Below are 18,684 nucleotides of genomic sequence, written 5' to 3'. Positions count from 1 at the left end.
AAGGATACACCGAAATTCGGAAGTAAACAACACTGATCACAATATGGGTATATAGCGCCCAAAAAAGTATTTCGCCGACAGTCCAGTGTTCGATTTACCAGAAAAAAGTTAATTGTATAATTTGTGCAGTTAACATAGAAAATCTACACTCTGCACAAAATGAAAGTAACCATATACGGTACCGTTTGTGCCGTGAAACTAATCATATTTTTTACAGTGAAAAGTAAAAATTGGTGTTATTTGGTAAGGGATATTACCCGGGGATATTACTTCTACATGCACTTGTGCAGGTACATTTGAAAAGTTACAGCTGCACAGAATCGAACACTGGCCGAGACATCTGCGAATTGTTTTAAATCATTGCCGTAGCAAGGTTGAACAAATGTATTGTGGCCATCTAAAATGTGAGGCGGCCAAAATACAAATTTTTTATATGCCCAAATTGAAATAAAGATATAAAGAAAAATATAACAATTCTCTCAATAGTGGGGTGGCCATGGCATGAGTTTAGGCCAAATATCATAATATAATTGAATTACTGGAATATTTTGACTATAAAACATAATTCAAGGTCAAATTTTTGTTACTTTTTCTTCGACCCACGCCGGCAGTTCTGTTTACAATCTTAACTGACCTAATCTGAACAATAGAGGGCAGGCAACTTTTTTTTTTTTAATTTTTTTTATTTTTCGGGCATTTTTAAAGCTTCTTGTGCCATTTTTCGGGGAAAACCTCACATTTCTCGCTTTTCAAAATTTTGGATCTCGTTTTTTACTTCAAAAAAATTGTGTTTTTTGCTGGGGCCTATAGGTAAGTTGTCACAATAAATTTCGGCCATATTAAACTTCACAAAGAATTGTTATAATATGTTTGAAAATTGGCGATGATTGGGTGACCGAAATAGGCCTACCGTAACTATCATGTCGTGGAACTTCCATGACTTATTATACGTTGTCCTCAGTCCAACGTATAAGGCTGTTACTGTACGGGGAATTGTTGAAGGAATATTACTACAGAATAAGACCCGTCATCCACAGTCTTTGGATCTCTCGCAGTCATGACTGTGAGGTCCCAAAACATCATAAAACCAAAAGCGTTGCAACGGTTGCACATTCATACACGATAGTTACACATTCGATGCTAGAGTATGTTGCTATCATTTTTCAGTCGGACAGCGTTGACATTTTCTACACCGGATGTTATTTATTGTGTTAATTGAAATTTGGATGAAAGCACTTATTTCAATGAGTCGACTAAAGTATCTTTTAAGTAAAGGTTGCCTATTTTGAACCATCTAAAATTTTGTTGAAGTGCAAAATTTTTGATGCGATCGTCCATCGTGATCGGCTGCATTTACTTCTGAATCCGGCTAGATTTTGAATGCAATGGTCTCTAGCCTCGAATGTGTTCAGCTATCGTTGAGCAAATTCGTGGCTAGACTTCTCAAGCAAATTACTCACACAAAGTTTGGTCGACTTGCCTAGAAAGGTCAAATTTAGCAAAGTTTAATCTCTGTACAATTCTATCAGTCCCACATCACATCACGAAAACTTAGCTTTGAATTTATAATTTTACCTACCGTAAGTAAAACTATCCACTATGAACTTAAGGATCAATAACTTCAATTCCGGGTTTTGCTATGTCATTTTTTACTGTCACCGATTGCGTGTGGACTTGTTTTTTTTGATTCAATCAAAACATTTAGGGATAGGCCTGATAAATTTTAAATTTTGATATAATTGGTCATAAATTGGATGCATTACACCCAAGATTTATTGATCTTGCTATGAGTAAGGCCTGGCAAAAAACGAGATCTCGCTTTCCAGGCCGCAATTCTCGCTATCAATCACTCTTTTTTTAAGAAAGTTCCCAAGCAGTTACAGGCATGAGAATTTTCAGTTTAAAAACTGAATTCAGTTTTTTTATAGTCAAAATTTCCAGAACTTTATTTAATTTCAGCCCGCTTTTTGGTACTTTTGCCCAATTTCACGCAAGATTTTCAGTTTTTTTCAGTTTTTTTAGAAAAGTGCAGTCTCATGCCTGCAGTTAACTTACTATAAAAATGTTGCTCTATGCCTTCAAGTTTGTCGAATTATTTTTAATAAAAAAAATGACATTTCATTGCTAATGAAGTTTAGGCCAAATATCATTATATTTATTGAGTTATTAGAATATTTTTAAAACTATAAAACATAATTCAAGGTAAAATTTTTGTCATTTTTTCTTCGATGGATGCCAGGAATTTTGTCATGTTTGTTGACAAACTGAACTAATATAATCTGAACTTATAGAGGGCAGACAGCAGGATTTTTTTTTTCAAGACAGGTCAAGGTCACTGAGGTCATCCAGAGGTCATCTGAGGTCAAAGCCAGGGGGATCGCGTGGTTCGAGAATATACATTTTTTTATTTTGGTTTGCTGTCAAGAAATCTGACCCTTGCGCTCTTTGCTTTAAATCAACATGCCTTGAAAATATGAGGAGTTCAGGAATCTCATGCCTGGGAAATTGGGTAATCTGGTGGGAAACTGTGCTTAATATTTGGATAAAGAAATACATAAGAAATTGTGGGAATCCTGATGTTGGAGAAAATTTGTCTACATTCCTGGGTAATGAACATTTTCAGATTTACCTGTTAAAATTGAGCTCTAATTTGTTCTAATTTGGCCATAGGGTGTCTTGTCAGCCAGATTCATTAAAAAGTGCCTACAAATTATTACTTGGGGTGTCTTTTCTACTGACCAGAAATTGGGTTGCTACTTGAATGGCTGTCTGCTGCCATCTTGTATGGTATTCACCACACCATTGATCTGATAAATTGTGCCAACCCTGATTGCACAGTACCCGGTATGCACATACTCGTCTCATCACCCCTTTTCATAAACTGTTAACCTATTTGACTGCCTTGGGATGATAGGGAATAAACCAAATCACACTTCATCCCTGACTGTAAATTTCTAGAGCAAAGTGGACTGGGGGTACCTACGTAATGAACAGTTTTATGCAGTGCATGCACTGCACATTTACTATCTCTCATGAATATTTTATGAAAAATATCTTTAACTTCTGTAATTTGAACTAGATAATTGAGTATGATAATCTGATAATATGGGAAGTTTCTTTTAAGCAGAGAAGATGAGCTCTTCTCTGATTAAAGCGGGTATTGTTGTTGATCTAAATATGATGGAAATGGTATTATTATATTAATAAACCTGAACTACATAATAGGATTTTAATATTGTGTCAATCCTTTCTGTATCATTGGTTCGCTGAAGCGGAAAGCATACATCATAGGCTAAAAATAGCATTATGAGTATGACAGGGTTGCTATCTTGGGAGGACAGGTTGGTGTAGTCATACTCATACTAGTGGTTGATGCACTCGCTTCTCTGACCATGGCCTGCCTCTTGCTGCGGCCCTGGGTCAAGTTTTAAATGTGGGGCAATTCATGACTGTCCCAGGGCCAAGTTTGAAAAATGGGGCAATCCATGACTGTCCCAGGGTCAAGTTATGGCAATCCATGACTGTCCCGGGGTCAAGTTTGAAAAGTGCGGCAATCTTTGACTCATGATGACTGCTGTCCTTGTAAACAGATTTTTTCTTTGGGTATTTCGTTCACCTAGATCCTGATCCCGATATGTAAAATACCAGGAATACCCACAAAATACATCCTCAAACAGGTCCTACATTTATGCTGATGCTCCATAGAAATTAATTTTTTGGTGCCCTCTATTAATTAGGGATAATCAACTTCAATGACCCTGCTTTGACCGATTTCAAATAGCAGAGGTTGATTTAGCTGCTGGTCCACTAGCCCTGGCCAGTAGTTCTCTCGTTGGGCAGTGGACCAGTTGGGATTTTGGCATAATTATGAATTTATGACGTATTCATCATCATCCTTCGGCTGCGGAGCAGGCGACTACAAGTTTCCTCCAGCTACATCGGTCTTGAGCCATTGCTGGTAGTTGACCTTTCATGACTCGGCATGTTGTCCATATCCCCCCAAAGACACTGGATGTATTTCCAGAACAAGGTTTGCTGCCGATGAAGTAGATATTCTACTTTAATTTGCCATGATAATTGAATGAGGAGGACAAACTTTGCATGTTTTTTTTTTTAAAGACAAAGCCATAATATACATTGTATTTGTTTCCTGGTTTATTTTTCATATGCCCAGGGAGAGCTAAACAAACTACAGCAATAAGCCATTGGCTATCAACTTTCCTATGATTTTGACATGTTTTCTTTTTAAATTAAAAGCTTTAAAAATCACCAAACAAAGCATTATTTTTTATTGTTTAAATACGACTTCTCTCTGGGGCCACAGAAACAAATGGTACTAGAAGGAAAAAAGATAACTTTGATGATATGAAAATTGAATGGATATTCACATTGTACCATATCCTGTGAAAATTTTGTTGGAGAAACACATTATATTAAGGTGTAAATTATGTGTGAGCAATTACATTTGCAGTATACTAGACTCATCTCTGATACAAAAGAAGACATAAATTATGTACATGCTATTGCCTAAAGAATATGACAAGTAATGGGAATGATCTCCTTCACTTGTGTGATTTCGTAATATTTGTTTGTGTGTATTGTATACCTCGACTGCTTTACATTTAGACCCAGTTTTAACCACCTTTTATCAGTGGGAGCTGGTAGCCTAATGGATAAGGCGTCCGTCTAGAGATCGGAAGGTCGTGGGTTCGATTCCCATGCCGGCATATTCCCTTGGTTTTTTTTTTCAAGTTGAGTTGTGTGCCGGTTGGGATTTGTATTTATTTGCTGTCTTGTTTAATTGTAACACTTTGGGTTGGTAAACAGTTCATTCTTTCTAAAGAATATGAGGTTGTTGAACCCAGACATGGAATTAGAATGCATCTTTTGTTAGGTGAGTACAAGACTGGTAGCAGATCTACTTCAAATTTACCTGATAAATTGTAGCCAGCTTTAATACCAATAATCATATTGACACGTGCAGTTCTGTTACCTGTTAGATAAACTTTTAAACAAAATCGTAACCTTTACACCTGAGTTTGTTTATCTTGAATCTCATCAGTGCACAGAATAGGGTCACCACATGTACTGATGGTGCACTGTTACCTATACCAGTCTGGATTCATTTTCCACACTAGAACGGCTACAAGCCGGCAGAGGATTACCACCAAATTGAATAAGTTTGAGAGGATTAGCGCTAAATCTGGGTTATATTCAGAGCAGCATAGGTAATAGTGTACCCCAGACAAGGATGACGTTCTTTGCATTGCGCTCCATCTCCATGGAGGAGTCTTACTATCATGGCTCTTTGCATGGGGGAAATAATTATGGTGGTGTACAGGTGTTGCAGCTACCAGTAGCTGAAGGGAGTGCTGGTAAGATCATGGGATGTATTCCAGTGTCAGCTGATATGTATGTGTGAGTATACTATTTGGTATGCCAGTAGAGAATCATTTGATGCCAAAATTGCATTGAAGGTCTTACAGAGTCACTCAATTGTGCTGTTTGTCTATGTGTATTGTCCATTATACACATGTCACTTGTATGACCCACCCCATGACCCCCGGGAGTGGTGAGTCACTTTACAAAGGTGCGTCGGATTTAACTATACCATGACCCACATGTGCGTCTAAACAATGACGGACATTTGCCGACAATGACTGAGCCACTCGTCAAAATTGTGACGCACATGTTAAGGGTTATGACTGTCCTCATGACGCAAATTTGACTCACCATTTAGGTATTTTGACTGACATCGATGCACCTAACCACTGACGCACCTAGGTAAAGTGACTGACACTGACGCACCCCTCGGGTATGTTGTGACGCACATATTGAGTAAATGACCGTACCCTGCGTCACTAATTGGTTGGTAAATGACCCAACCATGACGCACATCCCCCGGGGGTCCTAGGGTGGGTCATACAAGTGACATGTGTATTATGATAAAAGGTAGGGAAATAGGTTTTTGTTATACAAAATTGTCGAGGTTTTGTGTTTGGATTGTATTTTCTTGATCTGTTTAGTGGCTCACTCACCGCATAATTGCAAGATATTTAAATTCAAATTTTCCTGAATTGTAAACAAATTTGTGTTAGATTGTTTGAGAGAATGTTCAAAAAATTATGCTAAATATATGAACACAATGGATGGAAGATAATGTAGGCGTACATGTCTGTTGTTTATTTCCATCATACACAAAAAGTGGAAAGCTTAGACCATACAATTATACTGGTACGACCTGCACCTGCACCATGTTTAAACTTGTAAAAAATGCATTTGCAAATGGACGGTATGGAAGACTGCTTGGTTTGTATCTCGTCTGGAGTAAAAAAAGTCTTGATAATGTTTTTCTGATTTCTATGTGAAGAGAGGAAAAGGATACGGCAACCCAAATTGATGGAGGGGGCAAGCACCAAGAATTAATTTGATACAGCCTCATTAGAAGTATTTTCTCACTGACTCTACTGCAGAAGTAAGAACTGATTCAGTGGTACTGCACATGAAGTACTGTATACAACAGTTGTTATTTTGGCATTCATAATTGTTATAGCCAAAATAATATTATTCTCGATCATGAGAGGATGTACCTTCTGCGTCAGCGTATTTTTCATAGAATAACACGATCGCGCGACCTGCATGACCGAACCTTGACCTTGCCTAGCAACGACCGTGTGATTGGTCAATTCTCAAAAGCTGTGTTTGCGCCGTAAGCGCCAGTCTTTGCGTAGTACGCTCAGCGCAAATAACTGTGCGTTCCCAAGTTGGCTCTCATGATCGAGAATTTATTATTTTGGCTATAGCTATTTTGGAAATTGTGGGAGTTGTTTATTTCATGCGAGTCTAACTAAAGTAACTATATATTTTTTCTGTGAAAATTTTCATGCAAATAAAACCCAGGCGAATAACAGGATATATATACAGTATTGGTTAGATTGCTATGAAAATGAAATCAAAATGGTTGAGCCACATTCCATTGGTTATAACAACAGAAACCACCCAGAACTGGCGGTCGACCGCTGGTCGAGTTTTGATTTCATCCCTTTCCCATACTATTTATGGTTGTGGGCCTACATGTACATAGAAATTAGGTTCAAGAGAAAATTTTAAACAGGCCTCCTGTTCAAAGTTAAAATACGTTCAATCCCGGTTTCCTAAGGGCTAGATCAGTGGAAAGAAAATGTTATTGTTAGTGTTTGAGAGTTAAGTTGCACTTGTTTAGAAGCTAGCTCATACAGTTTCCCTCTGTAGTGTGGCCCAGACTTAATTTACTTCAAAGTTTTGAATAATGGAATGAAATAGCCTATCCACCTTCATTTAAGAATGTCAACACATCCACCGATTCGATGTATATACATACTAGAGCCCAGACAGGGTTATGCATGGATCAATTGATACTGTATCAGTCTAGAGTTCAAAGTTCACCTATTCATTCATTTGGGACGAGGAGGCTACGTAATTTGATGGAGGTAGTTGTCATTTGTAACATTTTTTCCATTCTTTTGTTTTTCACATTGGCTGATTTTGGCTCCTGTCAACGCTTCACTGGTCTTTTGACCGCACTTCACCACCTCACTGTACAAAAATACCACATCACCTTGCCACTGTTAGTTACCAATTGGATATTTCGGTGTGCCTCATGGCACCAACACAATCGAAAAGTTGCACAAGATAGTGTACCTGATCACTCATCTGAATACAAGTTTGTGAATGGAATGGTGAACTTATGATTAACAAAGAGAAGAAGAAAAGCGGAATCAAAAGTAGCATTTTTGTCATAGCAGAGAAGTGAGTTGGATCTGAAAGAATTTGCTGGACTTACGATGTTGAATGGTTTGGTCAGTTTGGAGTGTCCTTAATCTGGGATTAAAAAGCAAAAGGCCATGGCCAAAATAGTTCCAGTTTTGTTGCTGAAGTGAGATTATATTGACATCCGATGAATACAGAAGGATAGCAACACATGTGGTGTGGACATACTGACCAAACAGACCAACAGTGAATCAGCCTGCAAATTGAAATTTTGCCAGGCTGACTAAGTTGCCTTGAAAAGTACCCCATGAATTGATAGTGAGTACGTAGTGGTATGGTGGTTCAACAACCTGATGCATGTTACTGTGAAGTTGCGTTGTGACTTCACTAAGTAGCTGTTGGAATACTTGTCTGATAATGCTAATGTATACTATAGAGCGTGAGAGAGAGTTTGTCTTGAGAAGATACAAAGAACTGTTGGCATTTAAAGACTAGACATAGAGGAATACTTGTGGCTTTTCAAAAAATTCACATTCTTCAGTCTGTGATTTTGTTATGATGAATTGATGGTGTCAATTTTATCTGTAGAGGCTACTACTTCTTCAGCATTTGAAGGTGTGTGGTTCAATCAGGAGGAACATACTTCAGTCTGCGCCTATAATGCCATATTTTTTAATGTGATTGAAAACGCTCTAGATAATTATATTAATGACTACAATGTATGTGTAGGGCCTACTGCAGAAGGTACATGTTGGGCCTGCCATTGTACATGTAGGGCCTAGCATTCTGCATCGTTTGAATGTGTGGTTCGGAAACAAACAACTTTGAACTTAATGAATTGAAGACTCTTTACTACAGAAGGGAACTATTTCTTATCACTTTGAAGGTGTGTGATTCAAAAACCACATTCTTCACCGTATGTCAAATCTCGATATGGAGGATGGCATATCTGTGATGGCATTGAAGCTTTGAAGGTATTCATCCTGTGTAAAGGTGCGTTCTAGTGTTATCTGTAAAGTTGCACTTTGAACTTTTTGATCCTATCATTTATCCTATGTACTCATTATTGTGATCCACTTGGGCATCCTATACACTGCCGAAAGAGATGAACTTGATAGGATGAGGCCGTCAGGAAATGCGCAGATTACAACACAGGAAATGTTGAAATGACAGCATTCTTTTACATGGAACAGAATTTGTTTTATAACTTGTTTGAAGTTGATGTTGGACTGACGAGTACAACTTCATATCTGAGTGGAGTTTTCTTTTACTTATCGTGCACCAAATGCCACTATTGGAAATAAAACCCATGGATATACTGGGAAAGAGGATTCAGAAGTTTATACTGAAGAAAACTTGCGCTGTGCAGGGTTTTACAATGCCAGGATCCAAGTAAGTTAATAGTCGATCAATTTCATGGGTGAGGGCAATTGTGACCTTTGTAATACGTGCACTGTATTGATTATAATGGTGCTTCTTCAGTTTGCTATAGACCCTGTTTCATGTATTTTGCTCATGCGCACGTATACATGTTGATCATTATGTCGTGAAATGTGGACAAAGTTTACTTTTGAGTTCAAGGTGTTAGTATGCCATGTGTCATGAATAGGGGGTGTGAAAAAGGTGGCTATGTTACATGTAAGGGGTTGATAAGGATGCATAGTTTTGTACTTTCAAAAGTACAAACAAAACAAATATTGAGACACACAAAATCTTCTCATGATTCTATTTTTTAAAGTTATATAAATGTTTTAATTTAGGGAATCCCTTGGGAAGTTTGGTCGCAGGTGCGGTGTGTTCCCCCCCCCCCACCCTACTGGGAAGCACCCAGCCTGCAGTGTTTTGTGGTGGGGGGGGGGGGGTAGGTTTTCAAGGCTTCATCAATTCCTTTTCCCTTAAAGAGTACTTCTTGGCCAGTTATTTATCATCTTTTTTCGCTTTACTTTTCCATGTGATATGTTGTAAAATGTATGCCAGGTAGGTTTTCACTACATGTATGTAAATTGTCACTTACTGCAAAATGTGATATTAAGCCACAAAACTACAATGCAAAGTTGTGCAAAATGCCTGTTGAATATATGCATACATGCGATGCGTAGACGACACGTCACTCAGCTCTTGAAGTGATAAATTTATAACAGTAAGTAACATTAGTACACATTATTTTGATGACAGCGAGCTAGCCAGCCATCTAGAGAGACAGACAGACCTAGTGAGTCAAGCCAATGCATAATAAGTGGATGTAGCGAGCCAGGTGTGTTGATGATGCAAGGATGAATATGATGCAGGGGTTGCCAGGTGAAATCATGAGAGGAAAAATAAATAAAAAAACCCTTTTAAAGGGTTAAGCAGCAGAATTTTGTGACAGCAATTGTAAGAAAAAAACCAAGCAAAATTGTGTTTTTTTGCCCATTTTTCCTCAAATTGCAAAAAGATTACAATTTGACTTTTATTGCCAAAAGATTAAAATTTACTTTTATTGCTATTAGAACTTTGTTCGGCTTATAATAGGCGAAAATTATATGATTTTGTTACTGTGTGCGTCAATAATGTCCGAACTTATGTTCGCGTAAATTCACATATATTTTGCGTGTGCCAGTCACACATTGCTCAACACGCAACTATTGAAAAATTATTTAATTTGTGTATATCGTGGAACATACTCTTTGCGTGGCTGTGCGTAGTAAGCTGTTGTACGCAGATAACCTCGCATATATGGACGCTTAGAGTAGCGTTGTACGCTCGTGTATTAGCATGATTAGTCGCGGAGTAACAAGCGTAGTTGAATGTTCCACGATGTACACGAATTAAATAATTCTGGCCCAACTGCATGCATGCCATTCTATGAGTGTTATGAGTCCAATTTGTTTCGCTATAAGCCAAACAAACTGTAAGGATTTGGATTTAGCTATCTTTCATTTGGCAAAACAATATAATGTTTTTTGAATTCCAAAAAATTGGTGCTGTTTTTTTCTTGAATAGTGAGTAGTAAAGTTATTTAAGTATACTGACATGTACATGTAGCAGGCTGGGAAAGCCAAAATTAAATTAGAAACTCCTTATGCATTATTGCTGAACAATGGGGAAGAATGGCATTCCATTTAGTCACCATATTTGCTTGGTATTGTTGGTTGAGAAATAATATAATTAATACTTGATTATAGTTGGAGAAAAACTGAAGATGCATTTAATAACAAGAAATTGACAGGGTTTATTTTGGGGGGGTTTACCAAGCAAGTCTGGGCATGAGTTTCGGAGATGGTATTCTCATTGCATACACATGGTATTATATCATAGACCGTGTGTATTGATCATATCGGCTGTAGGCGTACACCTTAAATGCTCTAGGTGATTTAAAATAATTCTTTATGTGTAGCTCATTATTTTCCACTTAAGGGTTTGTTATGTATGGAGGGCACTGGTGTTAGTGTGTGTTGTGTGAAAGCATCTTTATCATCTTTACCAACCATTTTAAATCCATACACCCCTATAGAAGACACAACCTTAATCTCCCACACAGGGATGAAGATTTCAAATGGAGGGCCAGTCAGGTAATCCCATTTGAAATACACACTGCCTGTGTGGAAAATTACGGCCATGTCTTCCTTTAGAGTGTGTAATGGATTTCAACTGGAATAGCCCAATTTTGCCTACAGGATTAGGGAGATAGAATTTTTAAAGGAGATGGATAATTGTCACTGATACTGATACATGTAGGTGACTGATTACGTTGGTTGGAAGAAATAGGGGTCTGTCGGTGACAGACTCCGCTAAACTGGAGTCTTTCAGTGACAGGCTATGCTAAAAAATGGAATCTTTTGGTGAAAAAGTCGTAGGGCCTATAAAAATTGTGTGAAAGTTTAGTAAAAAAAGGGCAACAGTTTAAAAACGTTGGGGACTTCAGTAACAATGTCAATATTCGTAGCCTTTGTTGTACTTATATTTTGAAAATAGTGAGTGGTACTTCAATATTAAGTTACTTACATGTCTTTCATTCTCAAACAGAGCAGCATTTATCAGTTTGAAAACTTGACATGGTGATACTACTGCATAATAATGCACAGGTAGGCCTAGATCTCATTCACAAAATACATCCTTGATTGCTTGTATCTTGTGTGACTTATGAATGACACTAGCTCATGGTTTGACCAGGAATAACAGAAGGTGAACAAGAGCACAGTGAGAACATTGGCTGACTCAGTAAGACGCTGATCAGGAGGTATTCCTGGCATGTAGGCTGTTGTACAGTATGGTATAGTCGGGGTACAACACCGTAATGCATCGCTGGATGGTGACACCCAAGATGCAGTGGGATGCAGCGAAGCTAACACCAAAGTTCAATAGCCGTCATTCAACAAGTTTGACCTCAAAAGTTGTGGGGTGCAAGTTTTTGTACCCAGCATATATTTGGGGTCATTCTATTAGTGAACAGCAGAATTGGGGTTACGGAACTGTTGCCTTACGCATCCTATTCCTAGTGAAGCCAGGTGATTTTCTAGGTTGATTTTAGGCATGCCATTCATGCTGACCGGTGTATAAAGGGCTATTTTAGCAGGGTTAATTTTGGTTTGAACAGTTTTGTGGTTTCTGTTGGCTGTTTGAAAGCTATTGAAACAGCGATAGTCCATTTGGCTTCCTCGAAGCAGTAGCGTGTGTACAAGGCGGTGCATCTACAGCGCGCTATTGACTGCACCCGACAGCTTCACCAACCTTGATTGCACACGGATGCTACGGTACTGCTGGATGAAGCCAAGTGGACTACGTAATTAAATTGAAGCCTATGTGTTAAATATTTTAGCATGATATTAATTTTGCAGTGAAAAGCGTGATGATTAAACATCTCATGGCTTTGAAAAAAATATGTAGAATGTGGCAACATTGAGTACTAAAAATGTTACTCAAGAATTCAACCAGTTAAATTTGTATTATGCAATACCGTATTTCGTCAAATAGTCGCCTCAAATAAACGCCCCACCACTTTTTTCAACCAAGATGTTTCAAAAATGCCGATATTTCCATGCTATCTTGTGTAGTAAGCTTACCAAGTTGCGCACATGGTCAATAATAGCGTCAATAATTGGCGAAAATCTGGATCAGAAACCCGGAAGTGAACCAAAAGTCAGTGTCAAAAGTTCATAGTTCGTCATTTTAGTGTGACTTTTAAGCTTACCTAATGATTTTAATGGGAATTGTCGTGCTAAAAATGACCTCTAATAAACGCCCCCCTTGGGAAAATGTAGCGCCCCCGGGGGCGTTTATTTGACGAAATACGGTATGTCAAAATGTTAAAATTGAGATTGTTGCAAGGGTTGTCACTGTTCTGGTTTCCATGTTTCGTAATGGTATTTTGAAAAGTGTAAGCTTACTAGTGTTTTAAATTGTTTTTTTAATGATCCATATAATAATTATATGGATATGGTTGAACTTGAAAATAAAATGTAGCCTTAGGATTCTGAAGACTCGCTGCGCTGATTGACCACATGGACCACATTGCCCAAGGATAAAACCAGGGATTGCTAAATGAAATTTTAATGAGTTCCATTAGAAATTTTGTACAGTGTGCTATATTTAAGTGAGAAGTCAGTAAATTCTGCAGGCTTGTATTACCCTATAGGTAATGAAGCAAAGAAAAAAAAATAGGTCCCATACTTTATTGATTGTTAAAAAGTAAAGTGTGCTTGCTTGCTTGATTTCAGTTGTGGGACTTGTGTCAAGTTCATTCTTAATGTTTATCACATTTTGCCATGCAGTGAGGAACTTGTCTTCTTCCTAGTGTTTTGGCATGGTAACGAATAAAACACCAAAAAGGCTAAGAGTAACTAAGATGCAGTTATTTACATGTAAAATCTGGTAGCCAGAAAGCTTCACAAATCAGAAGGTATCACTAGGATGATAGGATTGCAAACATTCTCATCTACCAGGACACAGTTTGTTTACCCATAAATGCATGTACAATCATAGAATGGCCTCTGGATTTTCTGGGTACCAAAACTCATAATGGCACCGTTCAGGTCAAATTTTGAGTATGGATTGTTAAATGAGGGTTATTGAACTATGGCAAGGAAATGAGGTCATTGAGCTATTCCAGTTGAAATCCACACACCCTCTATGGAAAACATGACCCTAATCTTCCACACAGGGAGTGTAGATTTCAAATAGAGTCATCCATTCAGGTAAACCCATTTGAAATCTACACTCCCTGTGGGGGCGATTAAGGTCATGTCTTCTGTAGGGGTTGTATGGATTTCAATTGGAATATCCCATTAGCTTCACTAGGTTTAATTTAATCAAACAGAAGGTTTGGAAGATGAGTATGGTGATGATAACATGCTTGATTCCCTTCAGCTGTCTTTATAGTAGGTTTCAAACAAAATACATACAAGTCATTTCTCTATAAAATAAATGCTTACTTAGTGTTTAGGCCAAGGAAAGTCAATTTTGAGTTTCCCGTCACCCGCCCTCACATCATTTTCTGACCCTCACTTGAATTCATTATTGTGATTTTCCAAAAAATAGCAATGAAAACTGGTTATATTTGCAAAAAAATTATGAATATCAAAATCAAAACATACATTTTGCTGTCAACCTTGCAGACTCTTTGTAATATACTTTTGAATCTCATTTGGGCTAAACATCCATCTTCAAGTGAGTGAGCGGCAAATAACAACACATTTTACATGCGTGTTGGTCATATAATGAAAGGCAGACAAATAATGAATAATGAAAAAGTTACCTCACTTGTTTTCAGAAATTATGTGATGGGAAACTCAAAATTGACTGTTAGGGCCCTTATGGATGGTAGTGAAGGGGTCAGACGGGGGCATTGAGCATGATTGAATTTGAAATGACACTGGGTGGTTTTCCCGGGATTTTGTCATTTGATTTAAAATCAAAATTGATTTAAAATTATTTCATCAAATTTTCATATTGTTTTGTGGCACATATCCATGTACATATGATTCTACACACAACACTCTGTTATAAATGGGCACAACACATCTCTTTTGTTTTGAAATTGATTGTGATAAATGTACTGCACACACGCTGTTAATTGTAATAATTCCTAGGAGCCTTAGTAAGAATTGTCCAGTGATTTTTTTTCTGATACACATTAGCCGAGTCCTGTGGTATATATCTTGCTTCAATATCAAGAAGTGTTGAAGACGTTGATGGGCATCTTTGGTGAAGTACTGGCCCCAGCTAATGGAACGGTAGAAAAACAAGAGGAGGAGATGGAGAACCTGGGAGAGAACTAAATATGGCTGAATGAAGTTGTACGTTTACATTGGTAACGTGAGAAATTGAAGCTTGTATTGTTTGGTATGAACATACATCCATCTGCTTTGATTCGCCTTTGCGGAAATACTGTGCTACATATGTAGCTGACAAAACACATCTTGGGGAATTTAATACATTGGATGAGTTTTGAAGTGTGTGTGATAATTGTGGTATTACATGTAAGTAGAAAGTATTACTTCACATTTCATTGAAGATTTTCATAGCAAAGGGAGTTAGGAAGCATCCACTTCATGCAGACAATGTGATTGGTGGTTTATTATTTACAGAATTACACCCTTTATTTGAGTTCTTTGCTTCTTTTAAGTAATGTACATGTACCAATACATCAACACTCTTGGGATTCTGATCAGACTCGTAGCTATTTTTTGGGAGGAGGTGGCTAAAAAGTGAATATTTTGGGAATTTGTTCCTTCAAACAGTTGCTGGTTTCAATGTTTTTGTTGAAAAAAAGCAGACCTTAGCTGATTTTTTTTCGATCAAAAAGGGCTGTTTTTCAACATTTTTCTTTAAATATTACACAAAAGCAGACCTTTTTATTCAGATTGGCATGTGGGGGGGGGTGCATTGCACTCCCCTGTCTACGGCTCTGCTACGACCATGCCAAGAACTGTTTTAAAGAATTGATGCATGGCAAACATGCTCATCTAACTGGACTAGCTCAGTTCCTCCCAGGCTCACACAATAATTAAAGGCCTACATGTATATACTTCTTGAAAATTGTAATATTATGGTAATTGAAATGGAACCCCCTTTAAAATGCATAGTACTACATTGTATCAAAACCAAGCCAGCCTTATTAGCATTTTGCAATATGCAGTTATTGTTATGGCCAATTGGCAAAGGCTTTGAGCATAACATCCAGTACAGGAACTGATTGGTACGTGTGCATACATCCGCCGTAAGCTGTGGCTTTTAACTCCCGCCGAGGATATGAGATTTTGTTAATTCTCTTGTATACTTGGGAATCAATTCATTAAAGATAGTGATGGAGGTAATGAGGTTGGTGATTACATCAAATTAAGAAAGAGGAAGAATAGATTGCTAGTTAGAGTTTACTGTACTTTCTGAGATTTGATTCAGAAGGATGCTAGGAGTTTAGGTGATGGTTTGCTGATCTAAATATACTAGCTCCAAAGATGCAATTGAAAATTCTATCATTTGAAAAAAAATATGGATCTTACTGTAGGCTAATTATGGCAAATTCATTAGGATTTTCACTCCTGTATATAACATAAACCAAGAGTTAAGTCATAATTAGAATAAGCAGCCAATAGCTGCATCTTTTAGCTCAGATTTAAGACCTGATTCGTTGAAATTTGTCATTTTGAAGACAATAAATTAACCATAAATAAATCGAGACATGGTGAAATTGGTGATCCAAAATCCCAAGGAAGATGCACATTGCTCCATTGGATGCCCTATCAGTACACAAGGTGTTCTCGAATAAGAGGACTGGTGCAGTGCTTTCCAGTGATTAGAACGTTAAAAGTGCAACTTTTGATTTGGTTCGTTCCTTGGGTTTCGTTTCCGATCACCTTTTCTTGAATTCTCAAGCAATTTTCAACAAATTTATGCGATCTTTAATAAATCAGACGGAGATGAAGGGTACAGCCTGGTATTGGCTGCTGTTTTTAATTTGAGCACATTTGTCTTTGTGTAGGCTATACAGGGCTGAACATAACTGGTACCGTAATTCGTTTGCTGACTGTATATTCCTATAGAAAAGCTTATTTCTTTCCTTGATATATTTTCAAGACTATTCTTGTAGGGAATTGCAATATCACCTCAAAAAATATCTGATGTAAGTGAATGTAATCATATGTGGAATCATGTACTTTCAGGCAGGATCATTTTAAAAACCAGGCAAAAAAACACCACCCTACTGTTTGAAAGATATTGGCCACAGGCTTCTAACGTCAGCTTCTTATTTTTACCTTGATGTCAACAGGAAATGAAATTTGCAAACAAATACAACAATTTTTATTTGTGAAATATTGAGGGATTTACACCACTTCAGTGGCTGGCTGTGCTTTCCAAGCAGGCCCTCGTGCATGAAGTGAAATGATTTTCAACAGATTTATGAAGAATATTTTACAAAATATATATGATATTTACATATTTATACGAAAATATCAATAATAAATGGCTTACTGCCTCACTGGTTAGCCAGTACGACAAAAGAAGAGTATTATGAATCACTTGTGCTGACATTGGGAGCAGTCATTTAAGGTTGGTCTTAACCCTGGAATTATGGAAACTTTCGGGCTTCATAACTGCTATTGGTCTAAAGAATATAAAAGTATACATTTTTTGAATTTTGACCAACTTTGAGAAATTTGCACCAAAAATGGTGGTCAAAAAAAGCCTGATTTTTGCCCAAATTTCAAATATTTTTGGTGAAGTTGGTCAAAATTCAAAAAAAATGAAAAAACGGTCCCTAGATATTTTTATCTATTTTTTAAAAATTAATAAAAAAATTTTTTTTGGCCAAACAATTGTTTTGTTACGTTGCGCAAAAAAAATTCGGCCAAAAAACCTTTTTTTTGTGATTTTCTCCAAAAATGAGCATTTTAGCCCAAATTGGACCTCACAGATGAATTCATCAAGTCATTTCCATTCTAAAAATGTATACTTTTATATTCTTTAGATTAATAATTTAGCAGTTATGAGGCCCGAAAGTTTCCATAATTCCAGGGTTCAGACCAACCTTAAATCCATGTGATGTAAAAACATGTCAAATAGTGCAGTGTTATATTGTATGTGATGATAATTCACCTTAAATAAATACATGTCTGAAGATGAGACAGCAGAATCTTGAAGGCCACATGGTCTGTTTACATTGATGGGGAGATCTGTTAGTTGCATTGACAATGGGCTATTATTAGCTTAATTACCGTACCAATGTGAACAGTCAGAATACGCAAGCTACTAGTGCTGAAGTGCTATTGGGGACAAGGGGTACAAAATGTACATACATGTTGTACATGTATTATAATATAGCACAAAGTGCACATTCAGCAGTCAGCACATTTATAGTTTACGTTTTGATGAACAAGGAAATCGTCAAAGCATTTAATACGATTGATCAATTCACTACACCTGTGATGCGATCAAGCAAGTTGATTTTACGAAAATAAGTGTTGATCTTTTTTTGTTTTTACATTGTTTGAAAATGAAAAGGTTCCCATCTCATCGTGCACTGCAAGTCGAATATTGATAAATAGGTACAAACTAAAAAATTATTTATATAAAACAATGACGCCCAAAACTTGTGAATAAAATAGATAATGGCATGACAAAGACTTCTTTTGATTGATTACATGAATTATTTCCATTGGATCAAACTTGGCATTTGCCTGTTGGAAATACATCAGGCAAGTCTTGATGTTACTTGCATTGTTGTGTAGTTGCAAATTTGAAGTAAATCTTACCAAAGGGTACATGTAGGCCCCTACTCACAGCTTGAATGATAATTGCAAATAGCAAAACTATTCCGGGAAAGTTAAACTGAAGGTAGCCCAAGTAGTGCCATTTTGTTTCCAAAGGGTGCCTTGACTCGTCTAGATCAAATGAATTTCCAAGAGTGACATCATGGCACTAACTGGTCCAATCTGGGCCAACAGGAACAATAGAAAA

The 18,684-nt window shown here is 37.3% G+C and overlaps 1 protein-coding gene across 4 annotated transcripts in view; it reads left to right on the top strand.

The window, feature by feature from the left end:
• Positions 1 to 18,684, top strand: part of LOC140148143 (SRSF protein kinase 3-like) — a 137,672-nt gene that overhangs the window by 1,614 nt on the left and 117,374 nt on the right. Inside the window, exon 1 of one of the 4 annotated variants that reach the window (XM_072170001.1) lies at positions 8,716 to 9,141. The exons of 2 other annotated variants lie outside the window; for them this stretch is intronic. In XM_072170001.1, the coding sequence (XP_072026102.1) occupies positions 9,035 to 9,141 (107 nt within the window). In that variant the 5' untranslated portion in view covers positions 8,716 to 9,034. Of the gene's footprint in view, positions 1 to 8,715; positions 9,142 to 14,958; positions 15,207 to 18,684 lie in introns of those variants that run through there. One more of the 4 variants, XM_072170002.1, reaches the window with a different exon arrangement.

This window comes from Amphiura filiformis, chromosome 3 (genome assembly GCF_039555335.1).
Source record: "Amphiura filiformis chromosome 3, Afil_fr2py, whole genome shotgun sequence".
In the NCBI taxonomy this organism is placed as follows: domain Eukaryota; kingdom Metazoa; phylum Echinodermata; class Ophiuroidea; order Amphilepidida; family Amphiuridae; genus Amphiura; species Amphiura filiformis.
Note: the sequence above shows the minus strand (reverse complement) of the source record. Positions and strands in the feature narration are given on the sequence as shown.